General features: G+C 36.4%; 1 protein-coding gene across 1 annotated transcript in view; it reads left to right on the top strand.

The window, feature by feature from the left end:
• The window catches only part of LOC306637667 (EGF-like and EMI domain-containing protein 1), a gene marked incomplete at its 3' end in the record, with an annotated part of 604,663 nt that overhangs the window by 525,673 nt on the left and 51,819 nt on the right, over positions 1-27,171 (top strand). Inside the window, exons 13-17 of the mRNA XM_079100439.1 lie at positions 4,752-4,880; positions 6,270-6,398; positions 10,123-10,257; positions 11,856-11,942; positions 13,843-13,974. Coding sequence (XP_078956565.1) covers positions 4,752-4,880; positions 6,270-6,398; positions 10,123-10,257; positions 11,856-11,942; positions 13,843-13,974 — 612 coding nt within the window. The remainder of the gene's footprint in view (positions 1-4,751; positions 4,881-6,269; positions 6,399-10,122; positions 10,258-11,855; positions 11,943-13,842; positions 13,975-27,171) is intronic.

The following is a 27,171-nucleotide window of genomic DNA, read 5'->3' as shown; positions in this document are numbered from 1 at the left end:
GAGACCTTGCTAGAAATGGCAACTTTTTAAACCATTATATCTGAAAGAACTCACTCTAAAAATAGCAAAAAAAAAAAAAAAATTTGAAAAAGAATGAACCTTAAGTGAACGCAAGTCTTATTCAAATTAAAGTAATCTTCCTCAAAAACAGAATGGAGAAATAAATTAGATTGGTATAGTTCTGTAATGGGATACTATACAGCCAGAAAAAAACAAAATCACATACATATAATGTGGATGACTCTTACAAACATTACATTAATGAAAGAAGCTTCACACCAAAGAGCACATATAATTCCATTTATATAAATTTCAAAAGTGAAAGTAATTTAAGGTGTTAGAAATCAGGATAGTACTTAATTTGTGAGGTTAATGACATACCCATCAAGTCACCTTTGAGATTTTAGGTAGCTGGTAATATCTTGACCTCAGTGGCATTCATATAAATTGTTTATATCATGAAAAAATTTTGAAGTGTACACTTGAGGTTTGTCTACTTTTTGCGTGTGTACTCATTTTGGGGGGCAGGGGTACCGGGATTGAACTCAGGGGCACTTGGCCACTGAGCCACATTCCCAGTCCTGTTTTGTATTTTATTTAGAGACAGAGTCCCACTGAGTTGCTTAGTGCCTCACTTTTACTGAGGCTGGCTTTGAACTCTCGATCCTCCTGCCTCAGCCTCCCTAGTCTCTAGGATTATAGGTGAGCGCCACCATGCCTGGTTTGCATGTGTATTAATTTTTGTTAAAAAAATTATTTGTAAAACAAAACCATGCACATAAAACCTGGAAAGAAAACCACTAAACTACCTGGGATATTTGTTATTAGTGTGTTCTGGAATTAAGAGTGAATTCTTTTTTATTTTTTCTTAAGACTCTGGATATTCTCTAGGGAACATATTCTAATATAATTGGGAAAAAATACAGTGAGCTCTATTTTAAAGATATCTCTTTGTTGTGGTCTCTCTGGAACTCTCTAGGATATATGCTCTCAAGAATTCTGGTTTTCTTTGGGCAATAAAGGATTTCCTTTCCATTTTCTGATATGTAGACAGTTAGGAACCGACTAAGACAGCATTGCGTTGCAGTTATTTAGGTCACACTTTGGGACAGCCTTGCAGCCAGAGCCATGAGGACAGCATCAACGGAGACAGATGCCTGAGGGAAGGACCCAGGGCTCCTGCCCTTCTTTGCAATGAAATTAAGTGATGGCCTGAGAAATGGTACAGGTCACCAAGCTACTGGGGACAAGTTCTCTTTAAGTCGTGCTCCCTAAAATGTCGAAAGAAGATAAAGAATTGATGTGGGTGAGAAACCAAGTCATTTACTGTGCATAAAGAATCCCTGTGAATGCTGAGGTTAAACTGAACTTGGAGCACAGATGAGACTTTGTGTTCCCTGGGAAACCCGTGCTCTGTCTCTTGTTTCTCCACAAAATGTAAAAGTTAATAAAGGATCTTAATATTTTAGGCTTCTAAAAATCCCTCCATTTAAATAAGTCATCAGACCCTGGCAAACTATTCCCAGTGAAGGAATAAAAAAAAGGAAAGGAAAGAATTTCTGGTACAAAGTGCAACTAAATGAAATTGCTTGACTTATTCCTGCCCATTTTTCATTTTTGTGAGATATTTTTCTTTTCTTTTTCTCTTTCTGGTATATGCTAACAGAGTCATTTACATAGGTTTAATTTTTTATATGTCTCTTCTGAGAAAATAACAAAGATTTAGGCATGGTATCACCCGAAAATCTTTTTCTTCATATTTTAAATGAAGATTTGTTTTCTGGAGTTACAACTGATCCTACAACATGTACAATCAGAAAAATGAGAAATTATACTCCATTTATGTATGATTTGTCAAAATGCATAAATGCATTCTACTGTCATGTATAACTAATTAGAACAAATTAAAAAATTAAATTTAAAAAAACTGTCCTGCGATAAAGTAAAGTATATTGTTTGTCTTTGTTTTCTTTTTAAAAATCCAGCATACACCTTGTTTCATAGAAGGACTTGTCCTAGTCTTTCTGATTGCCTTGGAAGATGGTATAAACAGATTTTCTTCTAAACCTCCTGTACAAAAAAGGGCACAGATTTTCCTTCTGTTATATGATATAGATGTAAAGCATGAGTCGTGGCGCAGTGAAGTGGGTTAGCCAAGATCACTTGTTAGGGTTTTCTGCATCCCTAGATCATGCTTCTCTGCTGTTTCAAAGGTTTAATTAAGAGTATGCACTCCCTGTATAAATGTGTGTGCTTCTTGTTCAGTCACTGGTAAGCATCTAAAATCAGGCTCCCATAAATCCCTCTTGTTTTTATCCCAGGCACACCTCCTTGCCCAGCCCATTATTTCCAGCACTCTAAACCACCTGCCACTCGATCCCTTGTACTTTTCAAGTTGGTGCTTTCTGTTAAACTACTGTCTTTGATGGTTCATGCTACCTATGGCATGAAGACCTACATGGTGACCCTTGTCTAACACAGCTATTTATCTTTCCAGTGGATTAAACGCTCTCTACATTGGATGAAACTCCCTTACTAGGCTGTGTATTCATTGGCCAGGTCCTGTTCATGTTTATTCGTTGTTAAATTGTTTCACATCACAAGCACCCACTAGTTCAGTGAAAAAATGATAAAAACAAATTTAAAAAAAATCAAAAATTTGGAATTGCGACACCCAGCTATACAGTTATATTGAACTATAACTTGACATGCTCAATTATATAAAATTGGAATTAAGAAAATGTTCTCGTATGATTTTTTGGAAGTAAACATTTACCTTACATTGTAAACATTGTAAGTTGTGTTCATAAATATGCATCTTCTCAACACTTGATCCCTAACATGGTAGCATGAGAAATAAAACTAAAAATTCCTATGCCAAATACATCAGAATAAAACATTTCCAGAACAAATGAATATAGAAATATTAGAATTAAGCTGCTGATAAAATAAAGGCAGGACAGCCCCTTTGGCTTTAGAAACCTTAAACATCTGCATAATCATGAGGTCCTATAAAGTGGGGTCTACTTGGGAAAGAACACTGACTTATTAGCATTTCTTTCCCATCCTCTTTCACCATTTCTACAAAAATGAAAACATAATAATCCCAATCCATCTATCAGTAATGGAAAAAAAAAGGTACTAATTCATTAATAATAGGAGGTATTGGGGATATTTCCTTAAAAATTCCTATAAATTAAAATAAATGGATGTGATCAATCATTCATTACCCATATTTTTAAGATTCTCAGCTTTGAAAATGCACCAAGGGAAACAGAAAGGAACATTCATCAGGGATCTAGAAAGTAGGCTTTCCTACAGAGTAATTCTTCTGACCTAATATCTTTTATGAAAGACATCTACTATTAGGAAAATATCTACTTTGATTTTTCAGGAATTTCTCTAAGTAATTACAATGAAACAGTTTAAAAACTATCATATATCTTTTAATTTTAATAGCAGATTTTTAACACCCTGTTCCTTCTGAAGAAATTTCATATTGAAATCATTTATTTTTTGAGATTACCTTGTGCTAGGGAAGAAAAGATCATTTCACACAGCAGATGAATGGACTAGAACATGGAAGGGAAGGTTGATGATGTCTTCCAAATCATCCACTTGTGGTTAGGAACATGTCTTAAAATTCTCTTCTCTGGATCTTTGCTCTATTGGGTGCTAATGAAATATTTGGCAAATCCATGTATTTTATGATATAATATTCTTCTTCATGTAGTAGTGCTAGATAATAGTGTGGGTTTGCCTGTATTAATGACTTGCGATAATTCAGACGCTGTGAAACCTACTGAGAATTCTTCAGCTTCATTTCACAGGTGTATTTTTTAAACTGTCCCTTCTATAGTTGCTGTGAGAATTCAGACACTTATTACATACAGATTAATAATGTAGAACTCAACAAATGTTCATTTCTTGTCTCTGTGTCTTCTCTTCTGTTTTCCTCTTATCTTTTTCTCACCCTCTTGTAGTAGCCTGTGGCTTGAAAGCAAATAAAAAGGTGAATGGAAAGCTGAGTTCCACAATGGCATCTGGAATGGTGTGGGAGAGTGTACAGAGGAAACAATATAAATGTAGTTTTGTAATATTTAGCCTATTATGGTAAAATGTCAACTAAAATGATTGGTAAAATTGCCTCAACAACCATATTTACTCAAGTTCAAATAAAATCATTTTTCTCAATGTATTTTTTTTATTCAAATACTAAACACTTTCCCCCAAACCAAAAAAAAAAAAAAAAAAAAAAAAAAAAAAAAAACAGACAAAACTATTGTAAGCTTAACTTTATCCATCTTTGACAATGCCAAGTACCTCAGGACCCCCAAGAGAACCTTAGCTGCATTCATTTCTGGTTAAAAATAAATGACACTTTTTAATGCGTTTTCTTCCTTTTTTCAAAATAGAGGGTACAGTTTGTTTCTCATTAAGGTTAGTTTGAGTGGTGCTGCAAAGGTGTCTGGGCAGCTTTGGAAACGGGACAGTTGGAGTTTAAGGAAAGAGGGAGATTTCACATTTGAACCTTGTTAACATTTCCTTCACCCATCATTATTTTAACTAGCTGCATCGGTAATTCCCCCAGGAATGATTATGTCATATGAACTAGGAATATGCCAGATATTTGTTTCCTGGGTCTGCAAACTAGTAAGTTTTTAATTACTTGGTATCCATCGTAATGGACAAGCTTTTCTTTCCCTCCATTTCTAATGCAAGAACTACTTGTTTTTCTATTTTCTTCACAGGTTGTGCCCCAGAGACAGATGGGAAAGAGTGTGACAGCATCTGCAAGTGTCAGAATGGAGGCACCTGTGACCTTCTGACTGGACAGTGTCGGTGCCCACCTGGGGTTCATGGGAAGACTTGCGAAGATGGTAGGAACATCCGTGCTGGTCACATGAGAATCTTTTCATTTGTTGAGGTTTCTACTGCATTGAAGTTTCATCTGCATTTTTCAGATGAAAAAGTAAAAGGCTGTGTCCGTACATACAAGAATGCAATGGCTTTGACCAATGCCATGTGTAATTGAACAACATAATTGATAATTACATCACCAACTGTGATCTAAGCAGGATGAATCTTGAGACAAAGAAAGCCTTTTTTTTTCCTGCTGAGCAAAAGGTTGAGCCTGTGTATAAACATGTTTATACACACATATACAGAATATATATATAGTATAATATATCTACACGCACATAACATACATGTTTTGGATGTAGAACTTGGGAAGACTTTATTTGTTTTGCATAATAAAAGAAAGAAAAATGTGATTCCCAAGACAGACAGAGAGAGAGAGAGAGATTACAATCAAGGAAAGAAGGAAAGGAAGGAAATAGGAAAAAAGAAATGATGGATAAAAATCTCACAAAATACCAAGGAATGGTGTGTATGGATTTTTCTATTAGATTCTCACAGACCACAGAACTGGGAAGATGGAAACCAAATTTACTTCAGTTTCTGAGGCACAGGAAGGGTCCTGCTGGCATTTCACTTACATATTCCTCTGAGCAATGTTTGTTTATTTATTTAAAAAATTTAGGGGCTAGAGTTGTAGCTCAGTGGTGGAGCGCTTGCCTAGCATGTGTGAGGCACTGGGTTCAATTCTCAGTACCACATATAAATAAATAAATAAAATAAAGGTCTGAGAACAACTAAAAACTATTTTTAAAAATATAATAAGTGGTGGCAAAGAACTGTGCCTGGTACTAAGACATGTTAACATAAAGGAAGTAGGAAAGTTCCTGGTCCTTCCATATGGAGCTTGTAGTCTCATCCAAGACAAGCATAGGTGTTACAAATGGAATATTAATGCATGACTAGAAGTGAGACCATGAAGACAAGCAGACTGTGTGAGACGGGAGAGACTTCTGGAGAAGGAACACTTAAGTGGAAGTCTGCAGACTGAGGAGAGGAGGCAAGAGAAGAGCCAGGGGACAGCTTTCTAGACCAAGCCAGAAGGTGTTCAATGCACTGCAGAACCCCAAGGAGGCAGAGCAAAGGCATGAGGAAATAGTAGTGCAACTCAATTCATCCAGCACAGGGACTTGCAGTGCTCAGTCTGGTTTTAACCTGCAGCAATGGCAAGTCACTGCAGGGTTTGAAGCACAGAACTTGGCATCATATATGTGGTTTTCAAAATATCTCTCTAGCCTCAGTCCAGCCAGCTTGGAAATGTCTTGAATTTCTCAATTTCATACAACAACATCTCTAGCAAGGTTTGCATATGGGTTAATATTTTCTTTGTTTGTCCTTCCACCCTCCAGGATGCCCAAAAGGGTTCTTTGGGAAAAACTGCAAGAGGAAATGTAACTGTGCCAACAATGGCCATTGCCACAGGATGTATGGTGCCTGTATGTGTGAACCAGGGCGCTATGGGAGATTCTGTCATCTGAGTAAGTCACAAATGCCAGTTGCTTTCTGTGTGGAGCATGGTAACTTAATATACATGGACAAAGAGGGATAAGAACACAGTTTGTATATATATATATATATATGTGTGTGTGTGTGTGTGTGTGTGTGTGTGTGTGTGTATGAGATCTAGCTTTTATTTAGTTTTTCTAAATTATAGACTCTAGATTTTAACAAATGAAAAAATATTCCTAATTTTTAACTTTTTTTCTAGTTAGTATTTCTCTTAAGTATTGAGAAAAGATAGTTAACTTTGGTTAAGTGGACATTTGACATTTTAGAGGAATTTAATATCAAGGGCCAAGGACAAGTCTCTTTCTGAGTTCTAGCACAAAACAGCTATTCCCTCAAGCATCTAAAATAGGTTCTTCATTTTGCATCCTGCCTATTAATCACAGTTTTCAAAAGGTGCAAGAAAACACAAGCACTAAAATACATATCTAGATAGGGACCCTCATCACGGTCTTTTAGAGTTTCTCCCAGCAGGATAACTCTGTATGTTTATCATCCTGCCCTAAAGCTATGTGCAGGATCTGTGGGCCAGAGTGATCTCAGCTCCATTCCTCCACCTATTTCATTTCCCTCTTCCTTTAGTTGAAGGACTCACTTCTCTGGAAATCTCTCCTGACTGAGTTTCAGTGTCTCCGTCTGTTTGGGCTGTTATACAGAATGTTGTGAACTGGACAGCTTGCAGACAATAGAAATGCGTGTAGTTCTGGAGGATGGGCAGTTCCACCTCAAAGCACTGTGGATTCTAGATCTCCTGAAGCCTGCTTTTTGGTCATAGATAATACGTTTTGTGTAGACAAGGAAATGGCTTGTGGGCCTCTTCTATAAGAGCAGGAATCCCACTTGTGACAGCCCCCACTCATGACCCACCTTCAAGGCCCCACCCCAACCTACAATCCCCCGGGGTTAGGGTATCAACATATGAATTTTGGGAGGAACAGACCATTGCACTGAAAAGTATAATGACCATCTCTTCATAAAAAATAGCTTTTAGAGTTTTATAGTCTATGAAAAGTTGAATATCCATGAGTCTTATCTATTTTATAAAAGGTATGTCCCTGGAAAATGTAGTGGTAAATACTCCAATAAGAAACCCAAAGAAGGGATAATAGAAAACTGAACCTAGATCATGGGGAAAGGTTATTCTTAAATAAGCAAAATAGAAGAGAAGAGGGTAAGGCTGGGTAAATGTGAGCAGTGGAGGTGTAGATGGTGTGTTCTAGAATATCATATATCTCCTAGAACATGCCCAGTGAAGACCAGCCTAGAAACAGATAGTCTGTTTCTATTATTGTTTCTGAAATATAGCAAGATATAGCCCATATTTAGTAATACCCTTTTTCTTTTCCGTACTGGAGGGTTGAACCCAAGGGTGCTTAACCACTGAGCCACAACCTGCCTCAGCCCTTTTTAATATTTTTATTTTTATTTTGAGTAACAGTCTTGTTAAGTTGATTAGTGTCCCACTAAGTTACTGAGTCTGGCTTTGAACTTGAGATCCTCCTGCTTCAGCCTCCTGAGCTGCTGGGATTATAGGCCTGTGCCACCATGCCTGGCTAGTAATAGCTTTTGAATATTTGATAAGACAATATCAGATGTTTAGGCACAAAAACTAAATCATAATAAAACATCTGAATGAAAACTTAAAGAGCTAATTTGTCAGATATATCTAAAATCGAAGTGTTAGGTTTAAATATAAGCCTAGCATATTTTTATTCATTTTCAGGCTGTCAGGTGAAAATCAAGAGAACATCCAACAGACGGGTTTGTGCTGGAAATGGTGGTTAGCATGTGATCATCTTCAAGTAGAACACATATCCTATTCTTTGGGATTCTATTATTTTTGGAATTGAGGCTTCATTTATCAATGTTACTTGACTGGCCCTGAGAGAGATTGAGTTTACAATCATATATATACATATATATATATATATGATTATATATATATACAAAAAAAAAAAAAATATATATATATATATTTTTTTTTTTTTAGTGCTGCTACACCCCAATACCACAAACTAAGTGGCTTAAACAGAAATATGCTGTCTCACAGTTCTCAGGCTAGAAGTCCAATTTCAAGGTGTCAGCAGGGCTGTGCTCCCTCTGAAGAGGCTAGGGAAGCATCTGTGATAGGCCTCCCAGCCTCTGGCAGATCATTGTCCTATAGCAGCATAACCCAATCTTCATATGGTGTGCTCCCCATATGCATGTCTCTGTGTATAAATTTCCCCAGATTATAAACATACTAGTCACATTGAATTAAAGGCCCATCTTATTCTAGTATGACCTCATCATACCTCAACCAATTGCATCTGCAGTGGCTTAATATCCAAATCAGCTCACATTCCAAGGTACAGAGAATTGTGACTTCAACATATGAATTTTTGAAAAATACATTTTAATACACAACAAACCCTGAACAGGCACTTGGTTGGCAATAGAGCTAACTAACTTCTACTTTTTCTTTTTCTCCAAACATATTGCCACAATTATATGCTCTCAATATACCCAAATGTCAGATTTAAGCAGTCCACGGTGCCTAAGTTGTCTCCAAAGCCACAATTCTATATGCTGAACCAGGTAGAGTAATACATGAAAGTCAATCCAGGGTGAGTATTCTGAGATGACCAAAAAGAGACTTACATCAAGAAAGACAGAAGTCTGAGAAACTCTGAGGCTTGGAGGGTCTGAGAAAGAATTCAAAACTTGAAAGTCACAGTAAATGTAATCGGGAATCATGGAATTTTGAGAACAAAAGGGCCCTGATAATTCTGTTTTGCTTCGGTAGTCACTCTGGACTTTGTCCCTATCAAGTGGCACTAAGATCATCTGAGGCAGTGCCATTGTAACTACTTCTTTGAATGATCTCTACTTGTCCCTCTACATTAACTAGAAAGTTGAGGAGTGTTCTTTGTTTTCTGCAAGCACCTTTCAGTACTTAAGCTCATAAAGACACACAGAACAATTACCTTGAGGCTGGAGGGCACTTGAAAAGATCTCTCATTTGATAAGTCCCTTGAATATCTGAAATAGGAGAGAAAAAGTGTCAGAGATACAATTTGGAAAGGGAAATGAATTATTCTAGTAACTCCTCAGAGAGGGAACTACAGGTATGTTTTCCTAAATGCAAAAGTGGGACTTTTTCCAATTGGGATTCCAATGCTGACTACCATCCCTAAAGCTCAATGGCAGGGGGGAAATAATGACATGGGGGCAAGCACCATTTGCCAAAGACGCGGTTAAGATAATGCTGCTGTCACTGTGCTATCTGCGTGATGTAAAATTTTTTCTGATTACCATATAATGAAGGGGAGTGAAAACAATGGCAAGCCTTCACACAAACGCTTGTCGATCATCTCCATGAGGCAGCAGGATGGCTATGGGTCCTGGCAGCCGCAGCAGTCCTTGGAGAATATTAACTATAGGCACCAGTGGAGCACACTGAGAAGCAATTTCTCCCCCAGAAGCACCAAAGCCTTTTAAGTAGTTCAGGCTTCACTGTTCACGTCCAGTTGCCAAAAAGCAAATGAATTGTCTGATTTGAAAGACATTTGTTTCCTTATTTTATTTTGGCAGTCAGGATGATCCCCTTGTTCTCCTTATAATCAGGCCTCACAGAACGACATGCCTGTGCACTAACAATTTAAAATAAACAAAGCGTGGTTTTCAGGTGACCAGTTTGCCTCAATCTGCTTGCAGACTGTCCCAAGGGGTCCTTTGGAGCTGGCTGCTCTCTGGAATGTCAGTGTGTGGAGGAGAACACCCTGGAATGCAGTGCCAAAAATGGTACTTGCACCTGCAAATCTGGTTACCAAGGCAACAGATGCCAGAAAGGTACAATCTGATGATAGATTTTCTTTCTTGTCTAATAATAATGCTCAGTCTTTGTTCTGCATCACATGATCATTAATTAGTAAATTCATCAGTGTCCTCAGGTAGTGGTATGTTTTATTAATCCCCTGTTTGCAGGTGAGGAAACTGAGACACAGGGCAATAAAGTTATTTAACCTTGTCTTCTAACACTCTGCTGTTAGACTCTTGCTGACTTGAGAAGGGAAGAAAGATCATTATATAGTATCTTATGCAAAAAAAGATGAAAGCTACTTGGGTCCACTTCTTTGAGCTGACCGAATCAACCAAGAACACTGGTGGCTTCCAGAATTAAAGAGTTGTTCTCTTTATGTCTAAAAATGGGTCATTCAAACAAATAAACTTAATGGTGGAAAATTTAAAATGGTTATCAGTTTGTCCTGTCTCAAATTTCTAGGTATTACATAATTTTTATATTTAATCTATGAGTACAAAGGTTTATAATTTTTATATTTAAACTATGAGTAGAAAGGTCTACATACATAATTTCAATGTTAAGTAATATATTCATATATATATATATATATATGTATCTGTGTGTATGTGCATGTGTGTGTGTGTTTGCATATAAAATTTGGAAGAAAGTTTCCCAAGATGTCAGCTATTCTGTTTCTGGCTTGTGGACTCATGGAATGCTCCTCCTCAGTTTTTTACAGGGGCTTTTTTGTGTTTTTAAAAATCTCACATCACCTTTGCACTGAATTTTATCAGTCCCGTGCTAGCTAACATTGCAACTTGCAAGTTTCCCTGAACGTTTTTCTTTCTCCGTCATGTTTATCATATTCTAACAGACCACATATTCTAATTATTGTCTAATATATATTGCCTCTCCTTCTCTGCTAAAATCTGAACCTCACATGGGAGAGTATCTGCAATTTTATTCTGGTATCCCTAATACTCCTAGAACAGTCCTGACAGAGATATTTCTCAGTAAATGATTTCTTAAATTAATACATAAGTTTACAGTTAATTTTTATCATTTATTTATTTTCTCATATTGTGGATAAGGCTCTAGTTACTATTGAATTCAGAGGAAATTATCACAGCATTTTTTCTCTTTAATACAAAATAGTGAGCATACAACAAATACAATGATCATAACTAATGATAAGTTCTGCTTTTTGCCCTTGCAGTGATCAAAAGGGCAATGTTGCTTAAAATCGGGAGAAGATAAGGGGTTTGAAAGGAAGTCATCATCACTGAGTTCACTTACAGAGGGAAGCCCTGAGATTGACAGTTGTCCTTAAACCTCTTGTTTCCTCATCTGCTCATTGCACTGCAGTCTACAGAGTCTAAAAGGCTTTTCTGGAGCTGAATGAGAAAGAGAGTGACTGTTCTGGGTTATATTCTGTGCCTGTGGAACTGAAGCAATTGAACAGTAATGTCCATCTGGATTTCGTGGAGAGTGGGTTCTTTAGATAGCTGAATTGTGAGTTTCTAGGTAATGGGGAAAGGAACTTGGGGGAATAGAAGCCTGATATCACATGACTGTGTTTTAAATGGTATAAGTGGATCTCATGTCACTTTCTAAATCTCCTGCCTCAACGGATTTTTAAACCTAGAGCTGGCCCCTTCTTCCTTTCCCCACTGGAGAAGTCATGCCCTGGAAGCCAATGCACAAGGAGATAATACCATATCCACACACCTGGGTAAATTTAATTTATTCTGATAACATTTTCTTAAAGCAACTGCTGAATATACTTTATTGGAAAATGCTTCTGAGATTCCTACTGTGAAAGAAAATGAGTTGAAAGTATATGTAAATCAGCAAAATAGAGAGGTCACCATAATCTCTGGAAAACATATTATTTTTCAATCAGATAACTTTGTCCAATTCTGATATTTTTGTCTAACCACAAAATGAAATTATGAATCAGATTGGAGTGGGTGAATGGGCTTGCCATGATTGGCAGCTGAAATCAAGGCAAAAAGAGCTCTTTAAGAGTTGTGCATGATGAAAATCAGAACTGTTGTTTTTCTTTTTCCTTTTAAAAAAGTGAAGTAGCCCAAGTGCTCCTAGAGCCAGACAGATCCTTAAAAATCTTAACTCCAGACCTGTGTCTAGATTGCAGATGAATAGTTAATTAAAGACTTCAAATTGTTTCAATGGCACTAATGAACAGTATTCTTCCACAATCAGCACCGGTCCTTATTTAGCTTATCAGCGCTGACTTCTAAGAACAGAGGAGCTGGTTTCTTCAACTAACCTGTGAAATAGCAAAAAAAAAAAAAAAAAAGAAGAAGAAGAAAGAAAAAAAGATTCTTTTTTAAAAGCAGCCAATGTCTTTGGCTTCTATTTATGTTGATTAGTTTATGGCCTGGGGTATTTTGGACCTCATCTACCTGTAGAGGACCCTGTGGTCCAGCAATTCCCTTAAGTTCATTTAAGGAGGTCCATAACAACCCTCATGTCATAATAAGAAAGACAGGTTATTGTTAAACTAATTTTACATTAGATGAACTTTGAATTTTGAACTCTCATGGGTCTCTAAGGGCAAGTTAATTGACTCTGAAGGTACTGAGTATGTAGGCCAGCAGGGAAAGCTGGCTGTAGTGGCTGACAGCCAGAGTTTCAGAAGCCAGATGATCTGGGTTCAAATCCTGACTGCTACTTCCTAGCTCGGTGAAGGAATAGGTCACTTAACCTCTCACGTAAAAGGAAAATAAAGTGATCATGGGGAAATTTTATGGAAATACGAGCTAATTTACAGAAAGTGCTTAGTGCAGAGCAAGTGATCAACAGATCAGGTACAGAAATCCCAGAAAATAATTCACTCTGCCCAGTACAGAAGATTCTTCATGGCTTGACTTCAATTGCTATAACTTTCTATAATTACCATATGTTTTGGAAATTTTCACTGTGTTAAAAGAATGCTTCCCACTAGGTTTTTAATTCCAGTGATTTTGATGGTAGAGCATATGCTGAGACCTCTGAGTCTCAGTGTTGACTACAGCTTCAACTGTCCTTTTCTAGTTCAAAGGACATTCAACAAAGCAGGACACAATTTCTCTTTAGTGTATTGTATACTTTCATAAAATGCACAATTTAAAAACCTCCAATGTGATTATTCTGGCTTAGAAAAAAAAAGCAAAGACTAGGAGCAAAGGATTTAGGCAAGCATTTGGGGGCAACTTCCTGAGCACCATGCCTCCTGAGCTTCCTTTACAAATTACATCTCATTTTCATGTTTTGTTCTGTGCAACTGCCTCCAAAGATATATATCAAAATTGCTTCCATTGTTACTGTCTGAAAAACTACATTTTCAGCAAAAAGCCAACCACTGTATCTGTGTTTCCAAAGTGACAAGATAGAGCATCATGTTGATTTCTTCGGGGAATATTTTTGGAAGTGCTATAAATCCTCAGAGGCTACTAGAATGTTTCTTTCTTTGCAGCTCAGACACAGGCATGCATGTTCGCGCGCGCGCGCGCACACACACACACACACACACACATTTGCCAAGTCACTTAAGCAACAGTAGAAACCTGGGACCATCCTGAGCTTTATTACAAGTCTGAGCTCCTTTCTTTCTCTCTGTATTTTACAAGACTGCCCCGATGGCCTCTGGGGAACAGAATGCAGGTTCTCCTGTGGACCCTGTGAGAATGGAGGTCAGTGCGACAAAGAAACTGGAAACTGTGCCTGTGCTCCTGGTTACACGGGAAAATCCTGCGCAATGTGTAAGTAATAAACCTAGACAGGATACCCAACAGAGTCAATAAAATTGTTGACTTTATAAGTGCTTTTCTTTCTGACTGATATACAGGATGTTGCTGTTAGAGTACATGTTCCAGCCATCATTGTGTAGCAACCCACCCCAATACTTTGTAGCTGAAAACAATGATTTATCATTTCTTTTGATTCTATGGGTTGATGAGATGGCTCTAATGGCTGGTCACTCGTGCATCACTTGTGTGGCTATTTCAGGTTAATCTGCTGGGCTTCTAAACCATGCAAACTGGCCTTTCCTCTGCATAGCATTTCTACAAGGTTCACTTGAACATTCTCCTTGTGCCACAGTGTCAGGACAACATTCCAAGAAGGAGCATATAGAAAGCATGAGAGTAGAGCTACAGATGTCTTAAAGTGTAGCCACAGAAGCCACATACTATTTCCACCACATTCCACCGTTTAAAACAAGACATGAGGCAAGCCAGAGTCAGGGGGAGGAGAAAGAGGTTCTACTTCCTGATTCAAAGGAGTAGCAAAATTTCATTGCCAAAGACTTGAGAACTGAGAGAGATGGTTGTAGCCATTTGGGGAACCAGTCGACCATAGCACAGTAGTTAAAGTTATACTGAAAGGCGTTTTAAGAAATTCTATACTAGAATTATCATTCTTGACAGAATGGGAGCAGATTATAAACTGCTAAAAAGTGATTAGCTAAATTGAACCTGTTTCAAAAGAGTCAGTAGAGCTACTTTCCTGCCATACCCTCTTCTGATTGTGATTCTTACCTAACCCTAAGCTAACCCCCACCACGTCATCTTTTCTGCTCCATCCACAGTGAAACAGAGTAGCTGGAGAGTGTGAGAAAAGTTGCGGGTTAGATGCTAATGATGGCAATTTCCGCATTACTATTTCAATTTTGTCTAATAAAGATTAGCAAATCTCTATTGTTTGTGATTATCTATCATTTTGTAAAGTGTGGACTGTGATCTGAATGAGTTCTCAGTGCTTAGGACTTTCTATAAACAAACAAAACAGAAACAGAAGCTGTAAATATAAGATATAGCACAGGAGAATATTTAACACATAGCTGATCATCTGATCATTTGGGAAAATACATTACTGCCCCTAAGGATAACCCGCAAGCAAAAGTGACAGGACAGGTCTTTGCCTGACAGGTTTGCTGTATATAACTAGACAGTTTTTATTTCAGGACTGTCATTCTGGCACTGTTGACAATCATCTCAAATAGTATAGAAGTTTGCCAGAGCAGCAGTTGACTATCCCTAATCTACTTGTTTGCTTTAAAAAAAAAAAAAAAATTTAAAGGTAAGAATTTACATATTCAAAAGGTAGTTTCTTGCTCTTTCCACAGCAAAGTGACATTTTCTCTTGCCTAACTCAACTTTAATGGAGTTATTATTAAGCAGATAGTAATAAAATTTACATCATTTAAATTGGCAGTTGATATCAATAGATTATTTAAAAACAAGTGAGGAGAAAGATAAACTGCTCATTCTCTAAAATATTAATTTTAATAGTCATGCTGTGTTATAATGCTTCCCTCCTACTACTGCAAACCCCAGGAGAATATTTTATGATTGTCCTGAGAAATTTGGGATGAAAATCAATGGTTATTTAAATTGTATTGGCAATTATGATACACGTATGGAATTGACTAGACAAAAACTTCCCTGACTCCTGGTCCAGTTTGGTTTTAGTGAGACTTGCTATTATCTGATTTTAAACACAGAAACACAAACATATATTATATAATCATTGAAATAAGATATTTAGGAAAATGAGTGGAACTGAATGATAGGACTCATAAAAATGCTTCACACATACTTCCCAAAGACTGTGTGTGGCATTTTTAAAAAGGCCTGTATTTGAAGAAAAACATACAACATATCTCTAAATACCCTGGAATGGTGCTCACAGAATTTTAAAACGTACTTACTCTGCATAATGAACTGTAAAAACACAGGCGATACAAGGTAATATGTTTTACAGACAGGAGAGACCAAAAAGCTATTTCTAAAGATATTGGCTTTGTATAAATCCCATTGTTTCTAAGTTACAAACACACATACTTGGAGAAATTTTCTTTTTAAAAAGATTTTATTTCACTGGTAGAAAACCCTCTAAATTATGACTTATTCTGGTTAATGTTTTATGTGAATGTGTGGGTTTTGTGGGGTTTTTGCTTCTTTTTGAGCAGTGTGTGTGGCACAGGGGCGGGGGGGGGGGAGGGTGTGGCTTCACAGGCCCTTACGCCCTTGGGAAAAGTGCCATCTCTGTGAAGGACATTGTAGCTTTCTATCAGGCCTTTTACCAAATAATCATAAAAGTGGTCCCAGATTTTTCTTTTTCCTGACATTATTTCTAGTAGCAAAAGTACAAAATAGAAACAGCTTAAATATCCACGAAGGGGAGACTGATTAAATCATTATATAACACATCTGTGGACTATTTTTAGACTGTTAGGATTTGTGTTCTTTGATGAATGTATACTGTCAGGAGAATTGTCATTAAATGCTGTATATAGAGAATGATCCAAATTTGTAAGAACACATACCTTGCGGTAATTGTAGAAGAAAGGACAGCTGTTGTTAACAGTGGCTGTGGATGAGTATTTTTCTCCTTTACACATGTCTGTCTTTTCCATATTTACTACATTATTACTTTTCCTTGGAAAAGTTGTTAATATAAAAAGTAATACCAGTGCATAATTTTTGTCATTATTGTCTGGTAACCTTCACGGTTCTCATGATAGTGAATACCAGTCTTGTTGAACTTCCTTTTTTTTTTTGACAAGAATTTGAATTTATTTATATCTAATGAAGAAGAGGCCAGAGTAAGGAAAATTAGTCAACATTTTTTAAAATTGATTGCTTTGTTCGAAATGGCAATCATTGCTAATTAATCTTCCGGTTGAACTCATTACTAATGTCTCCCATTTCTTTATGCACCGTATCCTGGTCATCTTTCTGAGTTCCAGAATCTTTCTTTCCTGGCAACTTTCCTATTTGCACATTTCCTTGAGCTCTGATCCTTTCACCTCACCTCTGAATATTACCAGCAGTACATTGAACATAACAAGTGAACAACAAATGCTTTTTCCTTGGATGAAAGTGCCATGAAAATGTCTCAAATTCTTTCAAATTCTTTTTTTTTTTTTTTTTTTTTTTTTTTTGCAGTGCTGGGGATTGAACCCAGGGCCTTGTTAAGTATTTCTTAAATAGATGCCTTGAACTTGCTTTTTTAATTAAAGTCCATTTTTATCATTTTGTTGCAAATATTGAGCACAGTCCATCAATACTACCAAAACTTAAAAAAAAAACTAAAAAACCTTAGTAATATTTCCTCTAAACATTTGTTTCCTTTCCCTTTCTTCTGAAATTCAATTTTCTATCTCTTAGTCATTTCGTCCATATATTTCTAATTTTTGCCATGTTTTTCATAAACCTTAATAAAATAGGCCTCTGTACTACTAAAGTGGAGTAAGTGACAGAGAATGGGGGAAAGATATGAGAAGGGAGACTCTAACAAATACCATGCTTTAAACATCACTAGATAAAACTTCATGGAAATCAGACTGACCACAGGTCTAAGCTCCCAGTGCAAAGCTGGTAAATATTTAACAACTGGCTCTCTGAAATATAAAAAACCTGGGTTGTAGCATTTGCCTATTTCCATGGTGTAATACTCCCTCCATAGTCATTTTAAGCAACCAATGTGATGTCAAATGACTTGGAAAATCCCTGAAAATTTAGCAGTTGGTGTCCCAAGCTGGTAGTAATGGCTTCAGCAAACCACTGGCTGAACGAGCAAACCACTGGCTGAACGAACGTTTTGAGTACACAGAATGATTTGTCGACTTTTACTTTCTCCTTCAATATTAAGAAATGATTACTTTTTAGGTAGTGATTTTACATTTCTCTTTCTAAACAGCTAACCAGTTTGACCTTTCTTGTCAAATTAACCAACAAATAGTTCCAACCAACAAAAATTTGGCTATTTGGCTAGTCTCTTTTATTTTTAAGACAAAAATTCAATTGTTTGAACTCATATGAGATTTAAAAAAAAAAAGACCAAAAAATGTTGAGTTAGAAACAGAGCCTCCTTTATCTTTTTCTCTGGAATTTGTGTAAAATTCTGATCTAAAGGGATCATTTGTTTTCCTTTAACAACCTATAAGCTACTTTCAACTTCTACCACTCCACAAACCATGGCTGGCATTTTCTTTATGACACATTGTTGTTGGGGAAAAAAAAAAAAAAAGACAGTTACCTAAAGTAAAAGAAAAAGAGATTATATGTAAAATTAAACAAAAGAAGCAGATGAATAAAAAGAAAAACTTCAAGAAGAACAATTAAAAGACCTCAGTACCTCCAAAAACAAAGAAGTGAGATGCAACAAAAAGCTTCTCTCTCGCTGAAGCAATTGCAAATCTGATTTTTAAAGTTGCTGTAAAATAAATTGTATTTAAATAATACATCGCCCATCCTTTCCCGCAGTGAGATGCATTTCCCTTACCAATCTGGTTCTCAGCAGGCGGGCCAGCCTGATGAAGTATCAGCAAAATGTCAGCTCCCACAGAGAAGTGCGACAGAGGCGACACTGAAGCAGTGACAGGCCTTTCAAGAAGCTATTGTGCAAATTCGGTTTTGAAATAGGGATGTGGTTGAGGACGGATGGATATGTCATTACCAAGGCGTTCATCTCCCCATCATCAGGAGGCAGGGAAGGGAAGCCTGGAGCAGCTGATGTACAGACATTAAGTTGAGGGGTGGTGGAGCTGGTCTGGGAGACTCATCTTTATATCTGTGTTTTCAAAAAGTTAATATTCAAATTAGCTTTCATTTTTAACACATAGCCATTGAATGCAGCCCATGAGCCTTCTCGCCCCTACTGGATGAGTGTCCATTAGATCATTAAGAACAAAGTAAATCTTGTCATTGCTCTGTAACCCTGGTTGACTTAGGCTATACACAAGAAAGTGACAACTCCATAGTACTAACGGCGCATCATCAACCTGCCCCTAGCCTCATGTTGACCACCGTCACATAGAACCTACCTCTGTGGTCATATGAGACACCACTGTGCTTCTGGAGATGACCCACATACTTCACTCCAAGCACCACATACATTTAAAATGTGGTACCATTGTTCATTGTTCTCTCCTCTACTAAATATCTTTTCCTCCATTATAATTGCTGGTGAAATTTCTTCAAGGATTTTTATTTTTCAGTCATATGCAAACAAATCACATCATGAAATTCCTTTCTTCCATAACACCACTGATCATAGTGCCTGATAATTAGTTGTCTATTTGTACATGATGAAGTGATGAAGTCTGTCTATTATTCTTTTTTTTTTTTTTTGGTACTCTTCAGTTCTTTCTGTATATGGAATGCTCAATAAGATGAGCTGGATCCAATTAAGAACATTCCTGACAACTTAGTAAAGAAGGTTGGGGTTTAAGTTTCATAGAAATAACCCACCAAATCCAAAGGAGACATGAGAAACATGGAGATTATTGTACTTCTGAATATCATGTGTCCTACATTGAACTATTAGGCCTGTTAGAACGGTAAAAGGAGAAGGGAAGCTATAGCTTATGCCCAGCACCACAGCTCTGTTGGCCTCAACTTCCTTTCTTTAATTTCAGAAACTTTTTCAACATTTTAGAAAACTAACAAGAACAGACAATGGTGAAGTGTTTTTCTGTTTTGTTTTATTCTGTTTTGTTTTGTACTAGGGATTTAACCTAAGGACACTTTACCACAGAGTTACATCTCCAGCCCCTTTTATTTATTTATTTATTTATTTCATTTTTGAGATGGGGGGGTCTCACTAAGTTGCTGAGTCTGACTTTGAACTTGTGATCCTCCTATCCCAGCCTCCTGAGCTGCTGGGATTATAGGTGTGCACCACTACACCCAGCTTGAGTTTTTATGATTGCTTAGTTTTTCTCTCAAGATTCTTGACTTATTTCCTTCTATACACATCTTTAATGTATGCATTCTTTTCTTTAAAATAGTATAACCATCTTAGATAAATGAATAAATGTCTCTGGCTCTTAGTGTCTGTATATAAAAAGGAAAGTTTCAATTAGGTAATGATATATAGTATATAGTTCAATGTATAGTAAAAAACAACATATGGTAAATACAACATGTACAGCATAGTGATAATATATTACTCAAAGCTCTTGTTAAATGATTTCCAACTCTGTTATTTATGGCTCTAAGGGTTTTCCATCAGATTTGTTGCTTAACCCTCAGAACAGGCACCTGAATTTGGTATTTGTCTACTCTCATTTTATGACAGAGGAATTCAAATCAAGAAAACATTAAGTGACTTCCATGAAATAATATAATTACTGACTCTGGACTAGAAAATCAGTAAAACACATATGGACATGACACATTTTTGCAATGAAATAATACTTGATATTGTAGCTACCTGCTTGGAAAATTTAGAGGAGAAGAAACATTTCCAAGAAAATATCCCATAGAAAAACCAGAGTAGTCAAGAAGTTCAATGAATGTTGTTCTCTTTTGAACCCCACATTTGTAGGCTGCCAGAAGTTGACACAGTCCAGAGTATTGTTGGAATGTCAAGAGCCAAGATAGTGTGCTCAGCTTACTAACAGAGAGAGATCTGTTGTTTGTCTGTATGCAGCATGCCCAGCCTATTTCCAGAGCATAAATTGCTACTGTACCACACTGGTAATGGTAGTTCTCACAGGGACTGTGATGCCAGCCAGTGTACCTGCCTGTCCAACTGCACCCAGACTGATGACAGATGCTGTAAATCAGGGGCTGATTATAAATTCTGTTCTTCATCTAACATAAATAAGGACCTGAGTAATTTTCTCTACATTCTGCAGATGCTGAGTGGTCCCAATCCTCTTTGTTTTTATAGGACTTCCCAATCTTAACTGTGTTTAAAATTCTCTGTGTGTTGGTAAATATCATTGGCTAGCTGCCTCCAGTAATCCATGATTACTCTTGCTGCTGGCTTCCAGAATCCTGAGTTGAATATCTGGCAGAGTACAAAATAAGTTCCGAGTCATCCAGAAGTTTTACCCTCTAATACACACACCTTTCAGAGAAATATAGGCACAAACCCTTTGTGTATTCTTAGTTTGTCTCATGGTCTACTGTGTCTTGCAGTTTTTATCACTTGGGCCTGAATATTTATTTTTGATTGTTTGGCTTGTATTCATTCTTGTGCTATAATTCCTAAGTATGCAAATATATAAAGACCAGTCCAACATTAGAGGAAACTACTTTCTCTCTAATTTGATTTTTCTTTCACTGTTATTGCTGCTGTGTCTAAATATCATTGTTTCTTTTGCAAACAGATTTTTAAAAGGTCCATATGGTGGAGAATTTTGCAGAATGTGTTGGAGATGAATAGGTCTCAGGTCATAGTACTCATTAAGGTTCAATTTTGTTATTGTCTATTGAGACATCTATATACAAGTAGTTTTCTCAGTGCTATATGGAATAGTAAAATAGATAAGACATCTTCTTACCCTCAAAGAATTTATGCACTATTTAGTGAATAAGAAAGGTAATAAATCACTAATTTTAATTGTACTGTAAAAGAAGATAAGATAATAGATGTGTGATAGAAGGCTCTGATTAATCCCACTAGGAGGATATCTGAAGTCTTTCTTGGAAAGGTGGGATATCAGCTAAATTATAAAGGGTGGGTAAAAAACTTGAAGGGTGAGCAAGTATGAAATCCATCTCAGGTAGGGCTATTCATATTAGCACAGACCAATTGGTGTGAAATAATACATGTTAGAGTAAGATAGGATTTAGGTTTCAGTGTGTTGATAATTTAAGGAAATATGAAGGAAAATATAACGTTTTTGAGAAATAAATGAATATTACTTCAAGTTGTATTGTGCAGGCCGTTGTTGTGTATCTGTTCTACCCAGCTTCCATGTGGGTTCATTTTTCTCTACTTCTGAATGAATATCCAGAAAGATATCAAGACTTTTCTAGTAATTCTCAATCATGATTGTGTAATTAAAAAGCATAGTTCTAGCCAGGTGAAGTGGTGCATGCCTGTAATCCTAGTGGCTCTGGAGGGGGCCAAGGCAGGAGGATTAAGAGTTCAAAGTCACCCTCAGCAAAAGAGAGGTGCCAAGCAAATCAGTGAGACCCTTTCACTAAATAAAATACAAAATTGGGCTGGGGATGTGGTTCAGTGGTCGAGTGCACCTGAGTTCAATCCCTGGTACCAAAAAAAATATATATTTTTAAATATATATATTTTATAAATATATAAAAATATATATAAATATATTTAAATATATAAAAATATATTTTATATATTTTATATATTTTTATATTTTATATATTTATATTTTAAATTTATATTTATTTTAAAAATATATAAATAAATATATTTATATATTTATATATAAAATGTATTTTTAATATATTTTTAAAATATATAATATATATTTTAAAAATATATTAAAAAACATATATATTTATAAATAAAATATATATTGTTCTATTGCTGCAGAAGGAGCCTGCTGTAGGAGCCTGAGACAACTCTGGAGGTCACTGCTCTGGATCCTTTGGTCTTGCTTGACAGGATTCCAGGCAAGACAGGAGACTTAGTAAAAGAATGGCAGTTTATTAGAAGGGAGAAGAAAATGGGTAAAGGGGACATTCTCAAGGGAGAGAGTGGGTCCTTTCAGAGAGGAGGACAAGTCAGGGATTTTTAAGGATTTCTGGGTCTCATTTTTCTTGAGTCAATTTCTCGTACTCCTTAAACTGTTTATTGCCCTTTGAATAGCTCCCAGCAAACTTTTTTTGTGAGGGTCTGAGATGTCCTGGTCTCAAGGAGTGGTTGGGATGGTTTTGACATAATTTCAGTGATAAGGGAGCATCCTGGTCACCTGGAAGGGTGGGACACAATCTTGAAACTATTTTTTTCTTAAGGGGATATAATTAATTATGGCTGGGGGAGATTTTGACATACCAGGTCCTGGTCTTTACCAGTCCATGGCTGACTACCTACCTAACACTATGTGATCAAAACTTCAATTTCTAATCTAACTTAAATCTTATTCCTTGGCTAGTGCACGCCCAACACCAGCTCAGAGAAGGAAGATAAAGGGTGGGCTTCTTTGCTCTCTCCTTCCCTTGCATTGTTCTTCTACCCCTTGTAAGAGGGCTGGCCTCTGGCCAAGAGGAAATGTGCTCCTTTATTCTCCGGTTGGCAAGATAGTTACTCCGTAGTCTCTCCTCTCAAATGAAGGTTATGTACCAGCTCATGGGTCTCCCAGTTTCCAGAAGGCGTATACCAAGTTCTCAAAGTGGTTTTCTCAAAACCCTCTGCACCTGGTTTAAGGCAAGAGGAACATACTCTGTGGAGAGCAGAGAAGGAAGGTTGCAATCCTTTGATAACTGAAGGATTATGCTATCTGGCATGATAATGAACATCTGCACCTAGGAGGCAGACTGCCTCACCTCTTACCCTGGCTTCTCTACTTCACCTATCTGTTTCATTAGGTGAATACTTAATTTGTCTTAGTTTCCTTACCCATAAAATAGGACTAATAAAGAACTTATCAGATTCTCATAAAGATCAAATAGGCTAATAATATACGTTGTGCCCTTGGAAGGGCATTGAGTGCATAGTCTACACACAAAAAATAAAAAGAAAGTAGCTGAAAAGCCAAGAATCACAATACTAGATTAGCACTTCTTAGCAAGACCCAAATAAACTGTCACACATTAAGTCTTTTCTGCAAATCTGGGTCCAAATATAATCCATTTTGTATCCTGCCTTCTAGTCATTACTTTTTAAATCCTTATAGTAATCTCTTGAAGTAGGTACTATAGGGACATCATTTCCAGATAAGGGAAATGTGGCACAGGGAGGCTACTTGGTATGTAAGTAAGAAACTTGTGATTGAAACACAACAGTTTAATTTCAATGACTAATCTTAACTATTACAAAATATTACCTCTCAAAAAAAAAAAAAAATCCTATACATTCAGAGAGAGAGAAAAAACAAAGTTTAATGAATACATCCAGAAGATGAAAAATGACAAAAGCATTAAGCCATACAACAGAGAAGGCAATGCTATGGACCAAAACTGAAAAAGAGTTGGCAAATTTAGTTTGAGTTATGCTTAACAGGACATACATGCTTTCTTGGAAAATCAGAACCTAAGAATTCAAAAGAAAAAGCAAAAGTAGAAGTATGAGTTTGAGAACTATCCATGTAGAGATGGGCTTGATGAGATGACTAAGTGGAAGAATCTAAAGGGAAGTCAAGATGCCTCAGTAAGTTCCTAAATTTGAAATGATTCTCAGAAAGGGAGATCAGTGAATGAAACTAAGATTTATTTAGAGCAGAAGAAACTAAAAGCTAAATTTGGCTTGCAGGTATGTTATAAATGGCAGGCAAATTCCTTTTACATAGGTGATTCACTATTTTAAGATCAGAAGGTGTATGAACACTGGGCTACATTCCTGGTTGGGCGTGAATAACTCCTTTCAACCAGCTGTTCAGATGTGGTGGACACACTCCAGGTGGGGTAGTCCTAGGCACTTTGGCAGATTCACAGGCAGAGACTCCCCTGCTGGCTCCTATGTGTTACCTGGTCCCTGGGACCGTGCTTGTGCCTTCTGCTTTAGGAAAAGGGAAGAGGAAATAGAAATCTCAGAAATGTAATTCCAGAAAAGAAAGCTTTTCCAGAAAAATCTACAATCACAGTCTCACATACTGCTTAAAAAAAAAGAAAAGAAAAAAATGAAGGACAAGTGAAGAATTTTAGATTTAGTACATAGTAATTTTTGAAAAACACAACAAAAAACAATACTCAGTGAAAAGAACATGAAATGAAGGTTGAGATTAAAGAATTAATGGAAAGTGGAGAGATAAAAATAGCATCAATTGACTACCCTTCCAGAAAGTTTGATAGTGAAGGATAAAAATGGTGGATTCCTTTTTCCTCCACCAACAGAATGCTTAAAATCTTTTCTCTCCAATTTAGAATATCTGTCCTGGTCATCAACATATATCACTTATCTACTGATGAATCTTACTCAGTCTAAATCTCTCTTGTTATAGAAGGTCATCATAGAAGGAAGATTTCAAAAGCCATGAGAATTATTAGTGCTGAAATAAAATCAAACATTCAGAAATTTGTTTCCACATGAGCCTTGTCAAGAAAATATTAAAATAATTCTACTGATGAATATTTCTAGAAATAATTTTCAACCCATTGAACTTTTTTCCTATTGTCAAATTTAATATATCCATCCACCGTCTCATCCCCCCAATATACACACATATCGTGTTTACATTAGGTATTCTAAATAACAACTTTTGGTACTTTTAATATCACTAAAATTAAGGAATACCTTACAACTGATAGCACTATATCTCTATATTTATAATTTTCTAATATAGTTCCATTTTCATAATACCTTGAAGGAAAGTGTTTATGACTACATTACAAATAATTTCAATCTCCTGGGCCCAGAGGGAGATAGAATGTGAGGGAAAAATCAGTTGAAATATATGTATTTAATCAATTTTCAAACAGTTTGAAGTGGCTCAATTTTAAATGCCTGATTGATCATAGTAGTTATTTTCAAGTTGAAATAAATAACTGCTTGTTGGCTTCAGAGACAATAGTGATCCTTAGTCTGAGATATCTGTATTTGCTATTTTTTCTATAATAAAAATGACAGGTCCAAGAAACTGGAAAAAAAAAAAAAAAAAAAAGGCCTCTGCTATTTTAAGATGCTGTCGATCTTACTAACTGTGTTTTTGTGCCATCATTAATCAATTGTCTGAATACGGAGAAGAAAGGGAAGGAAGCCTGCAGACCACTTAATGTGCCTTCCTTTAGCACAGTGGCAAAGAGCTAGGCTTCCTGCTTGTCTACCTTTGTGAGAGTAGCCACATAATTAATGTGTTTTGGAAGCTCACCCTGCAACTTTTCAAATCTTGAAGAAGAAGCTCTGCAATGTCATTGAAATTGCTGTTGTATTCCCTCGGGATAATGTGTGTTAGCTATCACCAGAAAATTACATTTTATTATATGATAAAATCTGAAATATACCCATTATCTATTTCGACTGTTGGTTGCTCATTTTTAATGTAAATTTAAGAGAATGCAAAATGTAAATTTAAGAGAATGCTACCCAGTTCATATGTAGTATCCATACAAGTGTTCATGGTATTAAAGGATGTGTACGATTTAAACCAAGATTTAGCAGTCTGACATACATCTCTATATTCATACCAGGGTAAAGAATTGTGTGATACTTCAGACTTACAAAACACTTTCACATCTATTATTTTGTTCGAACATGGACATTTTTCAAGGAAAACAAAAAGCCCACTTCAGTGTTACTCTACTATTGAAATGCTTTATTATTTTCATCAAACTTGAATTATGTGTTCTCTCTAGTGACTAATGTGCAGTCTTAAGATTTTGTATCTTGGATTCCATACGTTTTTCTTATTCTAGGTGTTGGGAAATTTAAAATAAGACTATCAGTTGAAAACATGAAAAGACTATATATTAGATCATGAATAGCTTGAAGAGTGCCATGCAAACATTCGAAAAGCTATTCTTTGCAAAGTTGCACATTCTCACATACTTGATATTCAAGCACATTACCCTCCTGACAAGATAGTAAAATAGGCCACTCACCAGTTCAGGGCTAATTTTTCAAATTTTAATAATTTTATTAGTCCCTGGCAAGCCCTTTCAAAGCTTTGCAAAGAATATTAATATTAATTAATATTAATTAGTGGTTAATTACATGTCAGATTTGAGGTCAAAGAGTTTGAGTGGATTTTGGTGATCAGAATTAGCATACATCTGTTCTGAAAAGAATACATTGTACAAGACTCTCTGCCTTCCTCACTAACTCTAAATTCATTTGAACACACACACACAGGGAAACATTAACTCGATTATCTTTCACAATTAAATGAAAAAAATGATGGCAAGATGCACCCAGGTAAAGAATTTTGGTAAGGAAGAATGCATTCAAGAGAAAACAGTTTACTCCTTAACCTTGTGTAACTTAGTTGGATAACTCAAGGGCCAATCAGAAGTCATGTCAATTGAGAAGTCTTTAGTCTAAATCTGTGCAAGGCTTTCGTGAGTGTGACCATAAAAGTAAGTTGAGCAAGA

Source organism: Sciurus vulgaris (genome assembly GCF_902686455.1).
Source record: "Sciurus vulgaris genome assembly, chromosome: 10".
NCBI lineage: Eukaryota > Metazoa > Chordata > Mammalia > Rodentia > Sciuridae > Sciurus > Sciurus vulgaris.
The sequence above is the reverse complement of the archived record's forward strand: the minus strand, read 5'-3'. Positions and strand labels throughout refer to the sequence as shown.